The 17,488-nt window shown below is 38.8% G+C and overlaps 2 protein-coding genes across 4 annotated transcripts in view; both read left to right on the forward strand.

The window, feature by feature from the left end:
- The window catches only part of sv2a (synaptic vesicle glycoprotein 2A), a 50,643-nt gene extending 36,495 nt beyond the window's left edge, over positions 1-14,148 (forward strand). For all 3 annotated transcript variants that reach the window (XM_051405844.1, XM_051405843.1, XM_051405842.1), the window contains 8 exons: positions 575-664; positions 1,404-1,511; positions 2,187-2,275; positions 3,145-3,309; positions 3,845-3,978; positions 8,387-8,593; positions 9,324-9,483; positions 10,084-14,148. In XM_051405844.1, coding sequence (XP_051261804.1) covers positions 575-664; positions 1,404-1,511; positions 2,187-2,275; positions 3,145-3,309; positions 3,845-3,978; positions 8,387-8,593; positions 9,324-9,483; positions 10,084-10,267 — 1,137 coding nt within the window. In that variant the 3' untranslated portion in view covers positions 10,268-14,148. The remainder of the gene's footprint in view (positions 1-574; positions 665-1,403; positions 1,512-2,186; positions 2,276-3,144; positions 3,310-3,844; positions 3,979-8,386; positions 8,594-9,323; positions 9,484-10,083) is intronic.
- A 134-nt stretch (positions 14,149-14,282) lies between these two features.
- Positions 14,283-17,211, forward strand: bola1 (bolA family member 1). Its single transcript, XM_051407398.1, has 2 exons — positions 14,283-14,352; positions 15,922-17,211. Exon 2 carries the CDS (start codon positions 15,945-15,947, stop codon positions 16,395-16,397), a length of 453 nt encoding a protein of 150 aa, XP_051263358.1. The 5' UTR covers positions 14,283-14,352; positions 15,922-15,944; the 3' UTR covers positions 16,398-17,211.
- Positions 17,212-17,488: the final 277 nt, after the last annotated feature.

Consider the following 17,488-nt stretch of genomic DNA (forward strand, 5'->3'; position numbering starts at 1 on the left):
GGCAGATTGTCTTGCTTTTGTACAGAGCCAGGAAGGCTAACTGTTTCCCTTGTTTCCAGTAGCCTATCTCTGCTACACTATGCTAACTGACTGCTAGATTCATATTTGTGTGGTACAGTATCAATATTCTCATCTAACTCTTGATAAGAAAGCAAATACGTGTATTTTCCAAAATGTGGACACTTAACCCACATATGCACCAGTGTGTGCATGTGAAACACTAATTGCTGAATAAAATTAATGTGTTGTATTAAAATAGAAGCAAAGCTTTTTATATCCTGAAAACAATTCCCTTAATTGGCTGTTCAATATTTATTTTCAACATCTAATTCTCCCAAATGTGTCAAAGTTTTGTGGTGTTTGGCACTCATTTCATGCCGTTTTACAAAGTTGCTGCTTAATGATCAAAACATAACTCAGTCTTACACCACATCACTAACCAGAAAAAAACAGAGGCTTCACAAACTATAGCAAGCTGTAAAGACATGTTGAATTATTGAGAGTGACTCATCACATGTTGGTAACCTTTCACCCTCCCTGCTGTGGGTTTAAGTTCTTTGTTTTTCTCCTCCAGAATGGGAAACACGACGAGGCGTGGATGATTCTGAAGCAGGTCCATGACACCAACATGAGGGCGAAGGGCTACCCAGAGAGGGTCTTCTCTGTAAGTCACACCCAGTAATCGTATTGTCACTATTGTCTGTATGCAGGAAGAAATGTCTTCACACAACGCTTGTGTGTCTGTCTGTAGGCTAGTGCAGTGCAGCAGGTTTCGAGCTCTGGGACGCATACATTTGCATATTAATAAGTTAAAACAGATTTTCTTTAAACTATTGTAATCTCTTAATGCTTCAATCCACACAGTTCATATTAATAGTTTAGTGAAATATGGTGATATAAATACTTTATAACATGTTGTTTAATATCGTAGTGTTAATGGTGAGCCATTAGGCAGATCAGATGACTCTCATTATATCATTTTTATTGTTTTAAGGGTTGTGTACCCACATGGGAGAGATATATTTTGTTGTACAGATTTACAGACATGTATACATTAATTAGAATAATAGGGAATACTAATACAGAAAGAACATTAATTTTACTGATTATCTGTAATATTTCAAACAAGTGTTTACAGACGAAGAAGCAATGGAAAATCCTATAATGAATTAATTATCATTTTTGTATGTTTGATATCACATACATATCAAAGCATGTTTTATTCTTTCACACGCACAAAGCCACGTCTAATTGTTTCAATAGCCTGTGTGCAAAATTGGGTTGATATCAATAAATATTGTGAAAAACAAGTTTTGAAACAAGTGCTATGAAGAAACGCAATTGACCATCATTAAACACAGCAATTAAATCAAAATACTGAATAGTTGTGCTGTTGTCTCCAGGTGACTACCATCAAAACTGTGAAACAAATGGATGAGCTGGTGGACCTGGGCGACGGTGCCGCCTGGCATCAGAAATGGAGGATAAAGCTCTCTACACTTTTCCATCAGGTGATAAACCCTGTTTGTTCTTCTATTTCACTGTTTCTTATTTAGGAATATCAACTATACATTGAATCACACACTGCATGCTTGTGTAAAAAAAAATTTCAGAATTAATCCTGACCTATATATTGTAGATTTCAGTCATGTACAACTCGTCAGCTTAATAAAAGGGGATACAATTGAGAGTTTGCCAAAGATTTGTCATTTCTTAAAAGTAGTTCACATTCAAAATGTGGTAACTTAATTTTTCTTTCTTACATGAAAAATAACTGGAATTCTAGATGAGAGTGGTGTCAATCTTCTCATCTAACTTGTTTTATTGTAAGGAAAATTTGAAGCATCACAAATAGATATTATAATCAAGGGAATTAGAAAGCAAACTTCAGTAAGAAACTCAATAAAAATTTGCAAGACTTTGCTCTGCTCAAGCTTTATTTATTTACGAATTCTCTTTGTCTTTGTGGACGGTGTGTATTTAGTGACAGGACGTGTTTGTCTCACAGCTCGTGCTGCTGAAGATGTCTCAGTTTGTTTACTCTATGCCTAGAAAGGGACTGTGGGACCTGTGTTTTTTTCTTGTATGATAGAACGAAACCTGTTTTCTGAGACGTCTGGTGTTAACTGTTTATCTGGTTGGACAATTTATAATTTCTCTCTTTGTCCATGCATGTGTTCCATTAGGTGTGGAGTAATTTCCTGACTATTTTCTCCCCTGAGTACCGCCGCACCACCTACATGATGATGGCTGTGTGGTTCTCTATGTCCTTCAGGTAAGATCAGGTTAAAGAACGGTCCACCACTACAGTTTTTTTTGGGTCTCATTGAGACTTAAAGCACACACTACCAGTTACTCAACCAATCAGGGACATCCATTTACTGCGTCAGCCAAAAAGAGCTGGGTAATGTTGATCACAGCAGTATTGTATTGTTGTTCGTTGGCTTAACAGCTTGCTGTTAGGTAGCCGAGGGTGCTCTGAATGCAGGGGAAGCACATTATCTCTTGCCCAAATGACATGGCCAGGCTGCACATTTCAGGTTCATATTTCCAGATGAGTAATTACTCCAAACTGCTTTTATCAAATTCTGTTCATAAAAACGGAAACAGCAACACAAAGAACTCAAAGTAATGAGGCCAGTGAGCGAATAGTACATTTTATATCTGATACACAAGAGTATCTCTCTCTGTAGGTCAGAAGAAATACTGGTAAGTAAACAAAAGAGAAACAGAAGCACAAACGATTAAAATAGGAGCTTTAGAAACTTACAGTGGGGAAAGAAGTTTTTAAGATTCTAGAGCAGCAACAAGGAACTTTCATTTTGTGTTGATTCTGGTGGCCCCAGTGAACAAAATCGCCTCTATTCGTTATTCGTTAAAAGGTAATCCGACCAGAGTGACGATGATCTTGAATTTCTAGGTTGCCAATATATAGAAGACAAGCAATAAGACATAGAGCACAGGCAAATGTTACAAATGCAGTATATCAGTGTCCCTGGAGTATTCATGCACAGTAACATCATTAACAGTAACTCATTTGTCTACAATTAAGACATCAGGTTTTCTCTGTAGACCTATTACTGTTTATTTATCTTTCCTGAGACCGCAACACACTCATTTTCTCTCCTCCTCCTCGTCTACCAGCTACTACGGTCTGACAGTGTGGTTCCCCGACATGATCAAGTACATGCAGAAGCAGGAGTACTCCTCACGCACCAAGGTTTTTGTCAAGGAGAAAGTAGAACACGTCACCTTTAACTTCACCCTGGAAAACCAGGTCCACCGCCAGGGAGAGTACTTCAATGACAAGTGAGTCAGCAACATCCTCTTGTTAGTGTCGCCTGTCATATGAGGGCATTTTGAATTTCTGTAGGTTTTATGATAGTCAGGTGCCTTTTATTCCAAGGATATTTTACGATTTTTAAATTTGACACATCTCCAATACTTGGTAAATGTATTCATAATGTATTCTTTCTATATACTTTGTGGTGGATGACAATAAAACAGATTAATAAATAAATGAGGTTTCAGCAAATGTTTTATTCTGAGCATTGCTTTGATTGGATTAAAGCCCTGCAGACTTGTTCATGTTTAACAAGCCCGTCTTTGATGTTTCCTTTGACCTTGCCTTTTCAACCTGAACTCTGCATGTGATTTGAGTTGTTAAAATTCAAACAGTAATATGGTAATAGAATATCTGAGAGCCTTGTTTCTCTCTGTCTCTCTCCATCTCTTTGCATCTTCCTTTTGTTTCCCTCGGTTCCCCACTTCCATGTTCCATCTATTCATCATCTCTTTGCCTCCATTACTTGATTCCATCATCCCTGTCTGTAATTACCTGCAGGTTTATGAACCTGAAATTGAGATCTATGGTGTTTGAGGATTCGCTGTTTGAGGAGTGTTACTTTGAGGACATCACCTCCAGCAACACCTTCTTCAAGAACTGCACCTTCATTGCCACCCTATTCTACAACACAGGTAGGACACACAAACACACACACACACACACACACACACACACACACACACACACACACACACACACACACACACACACCTACTGATACCATATAATGGTTAATAAAAAGGAGGGGAAATTTGGCCTTACATGAGTGAACAACATTAGGGTAACCAACACATTATAAGTAAATTGTTACAGCTCAAGCAAGGACAAAAAGAAGAGCACAACCATGAATTGCAACTAAAAATGTTATTTCTACCTAACACATGAGACACGAATGTGGGCATGGCTGTATGACATCAACTTTCAGCTTTGTAGCAGAAACATCGATAGTGTCTGCGATCCAGTGGACACACCCTTAAAACAATAAAAATGATATAATGAGAGTCATCTGATCTGCCTAATGGCTCACCATTAACACTACGATGATATGGTATGGTGCTGGGAAAGAAACCAAGAGCAAGCAAACAAACAGAGGAGGACAGAAGACTGGCTGCATGTCTCCTCCCCTCAGTCTCTTTCAGGGAGAGGTCATGAAGTTAGGGAATCCTGTCCACAGATATTTTCAGAAAACACTCTTTTGTACAACTTTGATGTCGATTTCTTCGACTTGAAATTCAAGTCATCCCTTAAAAAAGTGAATAAACTGGATTTTGAAAATCAAAATGTGGAGTAGGTTGTGCATTGAACCTGTGCTAATAAACAAGCACACACTATAAATGTCATCTTGTCTTTCCCCTCTCTCTCTCTCTCTCTCTCTGCCCTTATTCTGTCTGCTATTTATAGTGCTTTAAAGGAGCTCCTTATAAATAACTTTCTTTAAAGAAGAGATATTGGCACAGTTTCACTCCTTTGTCTGTAATGTTTACAAATGCAATCTTGTTAAAGGATTGTGTGACTTCAGTATCCTGATGGATGGAAGATGGTGCAATCAATTCCATTAGGACATAGTTACCAGTGTATATTATATAGCTCTATTGTATCTCAGTTTTAGTGGGCAATATTTTCCGCCTTTCCTTCTCCTGATGTATAAAAGAGCAGCAAAGTCAGCTCCAACTGTTTGTGAAAATGGCTCAATTACTTTCTTTTCCCCTCTCCACTGACTCCACTGACTGATTGGCACTACACCAAATACAGCATAGCAGAAGAACTGCAATGTCGCCTAGCAACCCAGACCGAATCCTTCATCATTTCAGCTTTAAAATTGCTGAGCTGCCTCTCATCCCAAACTATACGATTGATTTGTCTCCTCCGAAATGACACAAAAGATGTCACATGTAGAAAGCCGATGGGAACTGTATCTTTGTAGATTTTTAGAAAACGGATACCTTCCACTATAGATGCAGCAGCTGTGTCCACACATACTAGCACTTGCACACAATAGGCACTGTATTTCAGCCAGACCTTCCGCTGGCTTTGTTAGTTGTTTACAGTCTTCACACACGTCAAGCAATCACTCACAGCTGCTATCAGTGGCAGCCAGGAGTTCCTCATTAGACTGGGATTATGAAACGTGTTTGCTTATTAATGCCCTATCTCTTCTGGGGCTCCCTGTTCAGAACTTAAGGCTGATAGTTGCCATAGTAAACCTTATTAGCACAATGCGACATTATGGGAACAAACCACATGATGAATGCAGTTGGGCAGTGCAGGTGTGACCTCCTGTTACAGTTTATCAACTCATAGTGTTATTACTGCAATACACTGCAATAATTAATTAATAATTCATATTCACGTTTACTGCAATAGAGTGACTCTTGGCAGATTATAATGAGCTTTGATTCTACACCGGAAACAATTTTTATAGAATGAAATACCTGTGGAGTTTGCTAGAAATTGGTTGAGACACTGTAGATGCATCCTATTAGGCCAAATGATCACTTGGTCACTTCTCTGCCAAATGAAAGTGACAATTTGCAACTTATTAGTGAGAGACAATAGTGACAAGAGTTCACCATATAGCACACAAACTATTGTTGTTGTTATTATTATTTTGTGTGGGACACACTCTATTCTGAGGGTTTCTGTGCCTGCTCCTCTCAAATGGTAGTTTGCAATAAACTGGTCACTGATCGTATTTGTTTGGGATGTCTCTTTTTTCATTCATTCACATAAACCACTTTTTCTTTATCAAAAAACTTATAAAGAGGGGGTTAGCTTTACATTGTATTTTCATTGTACACTAAAATATGGACAAAATGAACACTCATAATGTACAGAACAGATTTTTATCAGTTTCCTACCAGTGTTTTAAGTTGTAAAAAACAACATTTATAGAATCACATGAATTTCAAACAGATGTTTATTAGGCGTGCGTAAAGGAGGCCACCCCCCTGCAGAGAGTTTACATCTCAAACTCTCTTCAGTGGGGCAGGAAGTTTTACTGTAGGCCTACAGTGGCGCTACTTCACACTTTGTCCATCCTTAAGCGTCGCTCCTTCACTGCAGCGAACACCGTAATAACGCGAGGAGCGTTTCACACGAAGTAAGTTTCAAACATATATGCGTTTATCACATCTAGACTGTTTGTCTTATACACCTCTATTATCTGAAGCATAAAAACATATCATACACAGATGCAGCCCTTTACATAAAAGCTACAGTACAGCTTAGATGTGAAATCCAAGCTCTGTCCATGGTGCTGACCGCACAGCCTAAATACAATATTCCTTACAATAAAGAATACATAACTACAGCCTATAATCTTCTGTATAATGATATATGACTGGTGGATTTGTCCCAAAACCGACCTATTGTTATTTATGCTTATTTATCTATTAATTTTTATTACCTACTTTATTATATGGCATCAGCGTGAATGGAAACGCTGCAAATTCCTTCGATTTAAAGACGCGTCTAATGTATGAAACCGAGAACAATGGGCGCAAAATGTGTCGCCATTAGAATTTAAAAATAAACGTTTACATTTAAAAAAATGCAATTTTTTTTGTTTAAATTTTTTAAAGCAAAACGCTTGGAACATTCATGACGTCATTCCCACCGTCATTTCCATGACGTAGCTGCCACTTCAAAGGACTCCTTTGATGTGTGCCGCTGCAAAAATCAACCCCATGAAGCTCATATCATCATCAACTCCAGTCCGAGTAGATACAGTTAGCAATCGATCAGGATATCTCCCACCTTTGTGCAGAGTCACACGATCAAAAATTGGAAATCATTTCTTTACAACTTCCACTGTACGCCGACATGCCAGTTGTAACTCTTGGTCTAGTTGTGGTTCCTTGGGTCATCAGAACTGCTGGTCGCCTCATCAGAACCGGATTGGGGCGCATTCCCCCCAGTTCACCCAGCGTTAACCCAGAACCGGTGCTACATGAGTCACCTGTAGAGGTAGACCTAGCACCACTGGCACAGACACACCGAAAGGACAGAAGCTACAATAATCTGAGGATGCTGTGGCACTACAATGACTGCCGCTCTAAAGGCTTACATTGTCTGGGTAATGACACCCAACAACAGAAAGAAGCAGAGGAAGAGCAGAATAGCATCTCTTTAGGCATTCGCTCTATAATTCACAGGAATCGTGAAGCTGTTCCCCCCACGGTACCCCCGGTACTTTCCCCCACACTTGCATGAACGGCTTGTGTCTGTATAATATGCTAATCTGATATTTATGTGTTTATTTTCTTTCATATATTTTTTAATTAATAATCATTTCTAGCCGGCCAACTGCTTTTGACCATCCATCACTATGTCATACTGTGTTTTATCGAATGACCGACAGCAGTGGCCTGGTAATATGGTGGCACTGTGGCTTAATAATGCTCCAGTGTCCACGTGGGTTTTCCCCGGGTGCTCCGGTTTCCTCTCACAAACAAAAGAATACAAATACAATCTATATAAATAATGTAAATATAATCTGTAAATAAATAAAAATGTATATATAAATCTATTTTATACATAAATCTATAAATAAAAATTCTAATCGTTAATGAATCGTGATTTGCATTATTTATGAATGCCATACATACTTGCATTTTGAATAAACATTCATTATTAAGAAAAACATTACCATGAAACAACAGCACAGCGTTACTTTCACTAAGTGTTCACAATAAAGGAAATGTTGCCTTAGTAAAAGATAGGAGGTAAGCATCTCCCCACATCCTCTTTCATTCATTCTCATCCTCTCTACTTTGTTGCTTTCATGATGTTGGTAACTAAACTTTCCTGCAGGTGTTTCACATTTAAAGCCTTCACTTGAAAGGATTATAGTTACAGTTGCAAAAGGGCCTTCTGCAACATTAATATCCGATTAATCGCCACCGTATGCATCTTTTCTCCATCCTTGTCAACAAGCTTATTGTGCTAATCGACCCCTTCAACCCTGCTCTATTTCTGTCTCCTCTCTCTCTCTCTCGACATCCTCTACAACCTCTCCCTGCCCCCCTCCTTTCACCCCAGACCTCTTCAAGTATAGGTTGGTCAACTGCAAGCTCATCAACAGCACTTTCCTGCACAACAAAGAGGGTTGCCTGCTCAGTGATGTCAGCGATGAGAACAATGCCTACATGGTCTACTTTGTCAGTTTCCTGGGCACCTTGGCTGTGTTGCCAGGCAACATTGTCTCTGCGCTGCTCATGGACAAGATTGGACGGCTCAGGATGCTAGGTAATCAGCGCAGGGCTATATTACTCAGCAGCATGTGTATTGAAAGAACCCTAGAATGGGAGTTGAGTTTGTACGTAAGTGTAAAACTGGGCGTTAAAAGTCAGAAACACTTTTCATCTACCTTACAAACCATGGGCTCTGTGTTCAAGGCACATTTCTCACAGCTAAGGTTTGATGTTCCCCAGCAAATGATGCATTGTTTACACAAATCCCATGGTTGGTGGCTTATATTTAGAGCTGAAGTATGATAAATTGCAGACCTCCTGATGGGACTTGATGATTAATAAAATGATAATCTATTAGAAAAAAATAAAAGATTCTCTCTTCTGACACAGAGGCAAGGTCAGCTCACATAAAAAGTGAAAACAAATCTAATTGCAGAGTGATAAATGACACCCAGAGGTTTCAGAGGCAGGCATATACTGTAGATGATATTACCATAATGGAGGACTGAAAGATCTGCTTCCACAACTATGTTAGCAGGATCTGAAAAACAGGTTTCTCATTGATCCTTAGAAGAAGAAGAATTAAAGTCTAAAAAAAGATTTAGTTTTGTCCACATTATGTTGTTTTGTCTTCACGGCAGCCAAATGAGTTTGGACAGAGCTAGCATGCACTGTCTGATCTAATTACAATACAGTTCAAAAGGACAGGCGGCTAATTCATGTACACAGAATTTCCTTCCTTTCCTTATATATCACTCTTTTCCTCCATGTCTCTTTTTCTCCAGCGGGCTCCAGTGTGATCTCTTGCATCAGCTGTTTCTTCCTGTCCTTTGGAAACAGCGAGTCAGCCATGATTGCTCTGCTCTGTCTGTTCGGGGGAATCAGCATAGCTTCCTGGAACGCCCTGGATGTGCTGACTGTCGAACTCTACCCCTCTGACAAGAGGTAGGCAATTTAGGCATACCCTGATATCTCCTTGACACTGCGAAGACACGGTCAGTGGTGCTGAATGACGTATTAAATGATGTCATGAGAGTTGCCCTGCAATGATTGGCCGGCTTGCAGGGATGGATGACATTGTGGGGGGAAATCATTGGTAGTGCATGTGATGTAAAGCATAAAGCTGTCTTGTTGCCACCTAATGGGTTTAGTAGGGTGTGCTTTTAGTTTGTTTGGGTCCAACCTTAAATAGCTGAGTATATAAATCCTACTTTGATTCATTTGTTGAAATGCAACCTAATATAAAATAGAATATGACTATTTGTGTGCAACATAATTCAAACATTTTACCAAAGCAAAAACCTGTATCTTTTGTGTTGCTCATCAGTATTCAGTGTGAGAACAGCTTTTGTGTTTTAATTTTAAAAGATGTAGCTCCACCTTGTGGTCCATTGCTTTCCCTGCAGCCTTTACAAAAAATAAAAGAAAGAAAGGTTCTGAAACTAACCTTAACAGGTCATCTCAAAAAGAAAAGAGCAATGATGTTGCTTTACTCCTTTGGTTGCCTGACTCTGACTCTGTAATCTGTCCCCTCTCTCTCCTCAGAACCACTGCATTTGGCTTCCTCAACGCTCTCTGTAAATTAGCGGCTGTTTTAGGAATAAGCATCTTTACCTCGTTCGTTGGTATCACCAAGGCTGTGCCCATCCTCTTTGCCTCGGGGGCGCTTGCGGTGGGCAGTTTTCTGGCGCTGAAACTTCCAGAGACGCGGGGTCAGGTGCTGCAATAGTGTGGCGCCAACAACTTTCCGGGGGGCAGAAGAGTTTTCGCCACACTGTGAATGAACAGCTCAAGAGTCCTCCAAATCCTACCCTCTAACCCCTCCCTCATCATAATAGAATAAAGTGTGTGCACATACTGACAAGACAACACAGAAGAGTGACATAAATTTGCTGTAAATATTTGGGATTGGTGATTATTTGATAGGTACCTCTCCATGCTTTCAAGAACGAGGCTTTGACAAACCATTAGAATGAATAAACTGACTGAATAACCATTGAGCTGAGACAAATTGTTGATGATTGCTCAGAATTGGTGCCAAAACATGAGGCAAGAAATAAAATTTGATCATGTTCAATAAGAGCATGATGTTTCATTCCCCTGGAATATCATAGTAAATTTAAATTTGGTCCCCCCCAATATTAGAACTTAAAGCTGGGGTTGGAGGTCAGGGAATGGGGGCTCTTGATAATGAGCCATGCAAATAGACTCATAGAAATTACCACTAGCCATTGTTCTCTGTAGTCACCTCCATTCTTCTGAGCAAATTCAACTCACCTGTCAAGTCTTGAGTACATTGTTGGACATAGAATCAAAAATACGACATTTTATGCCTTGATTTGAAGCGTTTTTGACTTTGCAGGGTAAAACCAAGACACAACTCTCTTGGCTTTCTCTCAAACAAAGACATGTCCTCATTCTTTTACTCCTGAGGTCTTATGTTGATGTACAGACTAACTGCCATTTTATAGATTATAGAACATTCCAGGTTTGCTTTTGTTGTTTTTAGAATGTGAAGATCAATCGAGCCCCTTCTCCCTTTAAAACATTGTTTCTGGTCACCTCCAAACAGTCAAGAGATCATTTAAATCAGCTAATGGATATGTTTCCCATGCCAAGTAAACATTTTGTGCTGTGTCATGATTGCCATTTCATCACAAATATGAAGCTGTTTGTTAAATCGTACATTTTAAGCACAACCATTTGCCGGTGTGAATGTCCCTAACATTTTCTTGACTTGATGAAAATGTTTGGAATATCACACTCAATCACCATTTTTTCAATCATACTGTGTATCCCTTTGTAAGAAATGCCTTTTTAGTACCTCTCCTCTCAGACTTACAGTTTGTTTGTCTCTTATAAAATGTGTTTTGGAGAGTGTTATGCATGTCACAAAGTATGTATGTAAATTTACGGAAATTGAGAGTACAACATGTGAACAGCATTTTGGACAAGTTGCGTTTGCTCATCGATTAGTCTGGCTTCAGTAACCGTAATATTTTGACATTTCCTACCCACAGAAGACAGCGGTTTTATTCTGCTGTTGGTAGCAGTGCCACCACGGAGGTTGAATAACCATTACCACACTCTCCTTAAAGCACACTCACAAAAATTATTGACTTAAATCATACTATTACATGTGGAAGAAAAGTAGGTAATCAAAAGGATTTTTAAAAAGAAATTACACGAAAAGCCTACACTTTCAGTTTTGATGGTTTCAGTGCAGGCACAAATTGTGTTAAGTGTGTAAGAGATGGCAGATGATGAACTATAATAATTATTTGTGTGAACTGAATGTTTATATTAATGTGAGCGTGCTTCTTAGTGCAATATTGAACCTTTGTGCAATATTGAGATTTTTTTTAAATGTATTTTACCATTTCACATTTGGCAAACACTATTATGATATGTGAAAGGTTGTGTGGTAGCTGTCTTATATGGATAACTGAACATGATTTCATAACATACTGCACATGCTTAACCTGTTTTTTACTCTTGGATTAAGACAGCCTGAAAGAGTTTAGCATCTGAGTAAAAAAAAAAATGTTGGAAAATACTGCACCTAAGGTTAAAGTAGTGGAGTACAACAAAGTTGTTCTATTTTAAATTTTCCTAATTTGGGATGTGTATGTCCTTGGGGCACGTAACACGTTGAAGAGTGAGGATTAATTGCAGTTGAAAAGGATTATTGTGCTAATGAGGGTGTGGATCATGAGTGCACTGGGATCTTGTGTTTACTTGTGCTTTATTATACAGATGTAGCTAGATATAACATGAGATTCACCGTAGAGAACTCACTGCCAAGGGCTGATCGTCATACAGTACATCCCGCATTGGTAACAGCACAGAGTGTGGGTGAAAATGATTGCCACATTCCCCCTGATCTAGAAAAGCAAGGGTGATATGTTCACAATTGCATGGAAAAAGAAGAAAACAATCATTAACATGTCAGATTAACAAAAAAGTTTTCGTCCAAACTGCCATTTTGTAGGATAGCAGCCATACGTAGACTCAAAGACAGATGAATAAATCCCATTGCACTAAATGTACACTGTCGTACATGCACAATTGTGAATGCCTTGAGTTCTTCAAGACACGTTCTTATGCAGCCTTGCTAGAGATTTAATGAAGACCAAGGTGAGCGTTTAGCAAGAGCACAAAGACCAAAACCTACCAAATGACAAGATTGTGAACAATGAGTGCAGTTGTGAACATAGGTGCTTTGAGCTTTGATGACCTGCCCCTTTGCATTTCACTCCCTCCATCTCAAACCAATCTAACTTCAAATTTGACATCTGACCCATTATCTATGAGTGTGCCATCTCATTAATTATTGCCAAATATTTTGTATGGCCTGAGTTTACACATTACACCATCAATTCTCTGTTATAGATATGAATATATGTAAATAAAAGTACTTATAATGTATCTAATAAGATAGCTATTCAAACCTTTTGACCCCTGGAAATTTGTCGTCAGACTACAGAGGTTTTCAGCCATTGATTAATTAAAACAAGAGGAACTGGATTGATTATGGTGATGAAGACTTTTCACAACTCATCTGAGAACTTGTCTTTAAGAGTCCAGGTGATTTTGTTTTAAAACTGCAAGAAATTGTGGTTTCAGAAGCCAAAATGGCCAGCAAGTGAGAAAGCGAAATTTGCCCACATTTCCTCTTAAAAGCACAGTGATAGTATATAAATGCACATTAACTGTACAAATATAAAAGCTAAGCAGTCCTATTCTCTTCTCTGTATGTTGTCCAGTATCACCCATGAAATTAAGAACGACGATGTCAAGATAACTGTTGTATTTGTTCAACATGGAAGCTGTTAAAGCGCTAACCTGTCTCAGTGACTCAGTTCGGGCTCCGTCCAAGTCAAAATTGTCTCTCGTAGATACATATCTTAGCTTATGTTACAGGGTTTTTTTGTATAATTAACTTGTTGCTTGAGCAACAGTCAATCGTGAGTGCAAAAAGTTAACAAAGCAATAAGTGTTTGGGTATTTGTCTCTTATTCTCTTCTTTGAAGCTACTGGGAATTGGAGCACATTACTATATGCTGGCCTTGTCCACTAAAATGCTGAGTGTTGACTTAATAATGACACAGGACTTAACAGCTAACATTCGTGTGTACTCTCTAAAACAACCCTAAGTCTTGAAGCTTTTGTCAATAAGATTGCATTGCCATTGATTAAATGTAACAAAGAATTTATCACCTTTGTCATTGTACTGTGCTGTAGAAACTGTAGTCGATTGTTTGTAAGTATAGAAACTGTTTGTGGAACCATGAATAGAAAAAAAAAAGTTATAAAAAAAAATGAAGTGTAAATGATCAATGCTGTATGTTGTCTTTGATTTTGTGTATTTTGTAAATGAGAATGAAATATAAGTAAATACATCAATGTTAAATACCGGTTATGAATCATAGTTAGCCTAAATGTGACAACATCAGTTCTGTTTAAAGGTGTGTGAGATGATTTTTTCTTATATTTTCTCATTGTTGATTTTTGATTGGGTTTGCACTGTACTGTACAACTGACCCTTTGGAATCACAATGGACAAAGAACCATGATGAATAAACAAGTGGAAAAATATAAAAATATCAACCTTTTGTCATTCATTTGTGTCTCTAAATATTGTTTTTACGTCTATAAAAGACATGCTGCAAATGGTTAAAAGTCGGCAGCTGCCTTATATAGGCCTACAGGACTACAACACGTAAAGAACTACACTACCCAGCGTGTGCGTGAGAGCACTTCCGGTGAGTTTGCGTAACGGTAGCAGGGACGCAACTGACTTTTACTTGCAAGGTGAGTAACTAGTTAGCAAAATTAACTTTACAGGTTGGCTTTAACGCTTATTCGCGTGTATTAGTTAACACACATGGATGTGTTATCGTAGCTGCTCGGTGGTGATACTCCGTTACATTGCCTCAGCTTACGTATTGGGTGATGTTTATTATGAAAGCTAACAGCTAACGCTAGCTCGGCAATTGAATGAAGTTTACCATTAATGTTTAGCTACCTATGCTAGCTATCGGCAAAACTGGCACTGCACTGGTTTTAGCGACTGTCACACACACACACACACACACACACACACACACACACACACACACACCTGTGCCCTGAGACTCTTGTAAAGCACAGTTGTTTTTTATCAAACATTGCACATGTACAGATATACACAGGCTTACTATATTCCCTTTTTTACTCTATATATATAGTGAATCTATTTTATATATTATATATTTTATTTACTATATCCCCATGTGCTGCTGTGCCAATTTGAATTCACCCTAAGGGGGATCAATAAAATCTTCCCTTATCCTCATTGGGGACCAGTTTATTAGGTACACCTCTGCACTCTGTGTCTACCTTGAGGAGGTATACAGTGTTCAGTTTTTGATGACAGTATCTCAGATATATGTTTAGTTTTGGTTTGTCTTCCATATTTACACTCACATGACAGTGGAAATACTTCAGTATATAATGCAAGTCGGTACAACACCGCCACTAACTCAGTGCTAAAAACATAGAATTTAATAAACACATCTATGACATTTACAACAATATTATAAGCTTCATTAGGATAGATGTGATTGCAGGGCTGTTGTATTGGATTGCATTAGACTGTAAAAAAAAAAAAAAAAAAAAAAGTAATCAGTTGTGGCTTAAAAATGCAATAAATGGTTGGATATGGAGCTTTTTTTTACCACTGGTCAGCAGGCTAATGTATTAAAGCACCCCTGACTATTAGGATTATTTTCTACTTAAGAGGTTCCGACCGATGAGTCAGGATTCACTGATCCAGCTTTTTCTTTCCTGAATCTGATTTTAATACCCCAACTCAGGGGATCTGCTGATACCATATACTAATCAAGATACCAGTGCTCCTTTTTCCCCAAGTTTAAAATCCGTATACCTCATTGTGTATAACTTATTAATTGTTTGATTGATGTAAGGAACATGAGGTCAGGGATTGCTGTAGCTCAGACTCAGCCGGCAGGCTGCTGTGACTTAATGAACACAACTAATTAAGGAAAGATTTTTATGATTAATTTTATAATTAGAAACTGAATGCAATGTAGATCGCTCACGTCATGGCTGATACTTGATCCACTTAATAAGACAGTTTTGGCACTGATACTATTCTCATATATTTGTATCAAGCATCCCTACCAATGATTTATACTTACAAGCTGATATCAACACAAAAACTGTGCTCTTGTACTAACTCTGAATTGATAAACTGCCCATCAAAAACAAGACATAGAATAACTTTAATCAGCTACGGTTGTGTTATACCTCAAAGCTTGAACATGAATATTACATTAAACAGCACGTCACCTGTTTTTATACCCATTTGGCTTTTCATAGGCGGTCTCCTGCCACAACCTCTGATGCTGCCCAGTGTCCTCCGCTGTGCTCGGCCCATCTCCACCAGTCTTGCCTTAAGCCGGCCTCTGGCCCACTTCAGACCACACATGGACCCAGACCCGAGCCGGCCCGTTGAGAGGGCTATCAGAACCAAACTGACCGACATGCTCAAGCCGGACCACTTAGAGGTCCACAATGAAAGCCACATGCATGCAGTCCCCCCTGGCTCTGAATCCCATTTCCGTGTCCTGGTTGTCAGCTCCCAGTTTGACGGTCTGCCCCTGATAAAGCGCCACCGTCTGGTTAATGAGGCTTTGAAGGAGGAGTTGAGTAGCTGCGTTCATGCACTGGCTATCCAGGCAAAGACTCCTGAGCAGTGGGGGAGCAACCCCACCCTGGCAAAGAGTCCGCCCTGCATGGGGGGCTCAAAGGGAGATCACACAGTGGAGGAGAAACTGAAGGCCGGGCGAGAGTGAAGCGTTGGACTGTGAAGCAGTGGTACTCTTGCTGTTGGACTATGCTGTAGGAGAGATTAATGTGTAATTTTTCCAGTTTTTATTTATGCATTCTTAGTTTAATGGTAGTCAGGATTTGGCAAAAAATTTATTTCTATGGTTATTCTGTCATAGTAAAACATGAATTGTAAACATTAAATCAGTTATCTGTTTTCAGCATACATTTAAGCAATCAATTAAATACTACAGGTGGTAGTAGGCAGGCATTTTGCACCGCTGCCAAATACTGTTCAGTGAATACAATACAGAGGAAACACTGTAATTCCTTTGGCTAAAGTGAGGATTTTCCACATCAGTGCTTCTGCTCATAGCTCGCACTCTCAGTGATTTCAGATTGGTGGAGTAATAGTAATTTTATTGTCAGAAGGGCTCTTCTTGCCAGGACAATAATGGTATTTACTCAGGCCGAGGTCAAGAGTGGATGCATTTGTGCAAGTGAATGAAAATAAACAGAATTCTTCAAAAAATGGAAATTTAACATTTCTGCGATTCATGATTTAAATTTTAAATAATGTTATTTAACCAGGCAGGAAATGTATTAAAGATGAAGTCTTTACATATGCAGTTAGCAAATGAAAATGTGAGTGGGGGTAACACTTGAATTCAGTTATTTGTTCTTCACCCTAACTGAATGTAACAGCAAGAAATATGAATCTGTGAACTGTATTCGACTGAAACATGAGGCAGTGTCATTACATTCAAGTCTTAAGAAGCAGTATGTAAAGGATCACGTATTTTCAAATTTATCTAAATAAAAAACTCACCCATACACAAATAGTTTTCGATAGCTGATCATTTCTTATGGACAGTATCAGCACAGCAGTGACCGACAACCTAACGTATGGACACGTGAGTATTTCTTTTTAAACAAAAAAATGGGGACCTCTCCTTTAAACCCCTTTTCAACATTCAATATATAAAGCATCCTCTGATATTTGTAAAGCTCAAAGCAAGGGAATCCCCAACAAAGTGAGGCACGAATGCGAAGCATTTCGTGCCTTCAATGCATTTAATTGTTTCGAAAAATAAGCGAGCTCATGTTGGTAATGTGA

The sequence above is a fragment of the Dicentrarchus labrax genome, unplaced genomic scaffold (assembly GCF_905237075.1).
Source record: "Dicentrarchus labrax unplaced genomic scaffold, dlabrax2021, whole genome shotgun sequence".
Taxonomy (NCBI): domain Eukaryota; kingdom Metazoa; phylum Chordata; class Actinopteri; family Moronidae; genus Dicentrarchus; species Dicentrarchus labrax.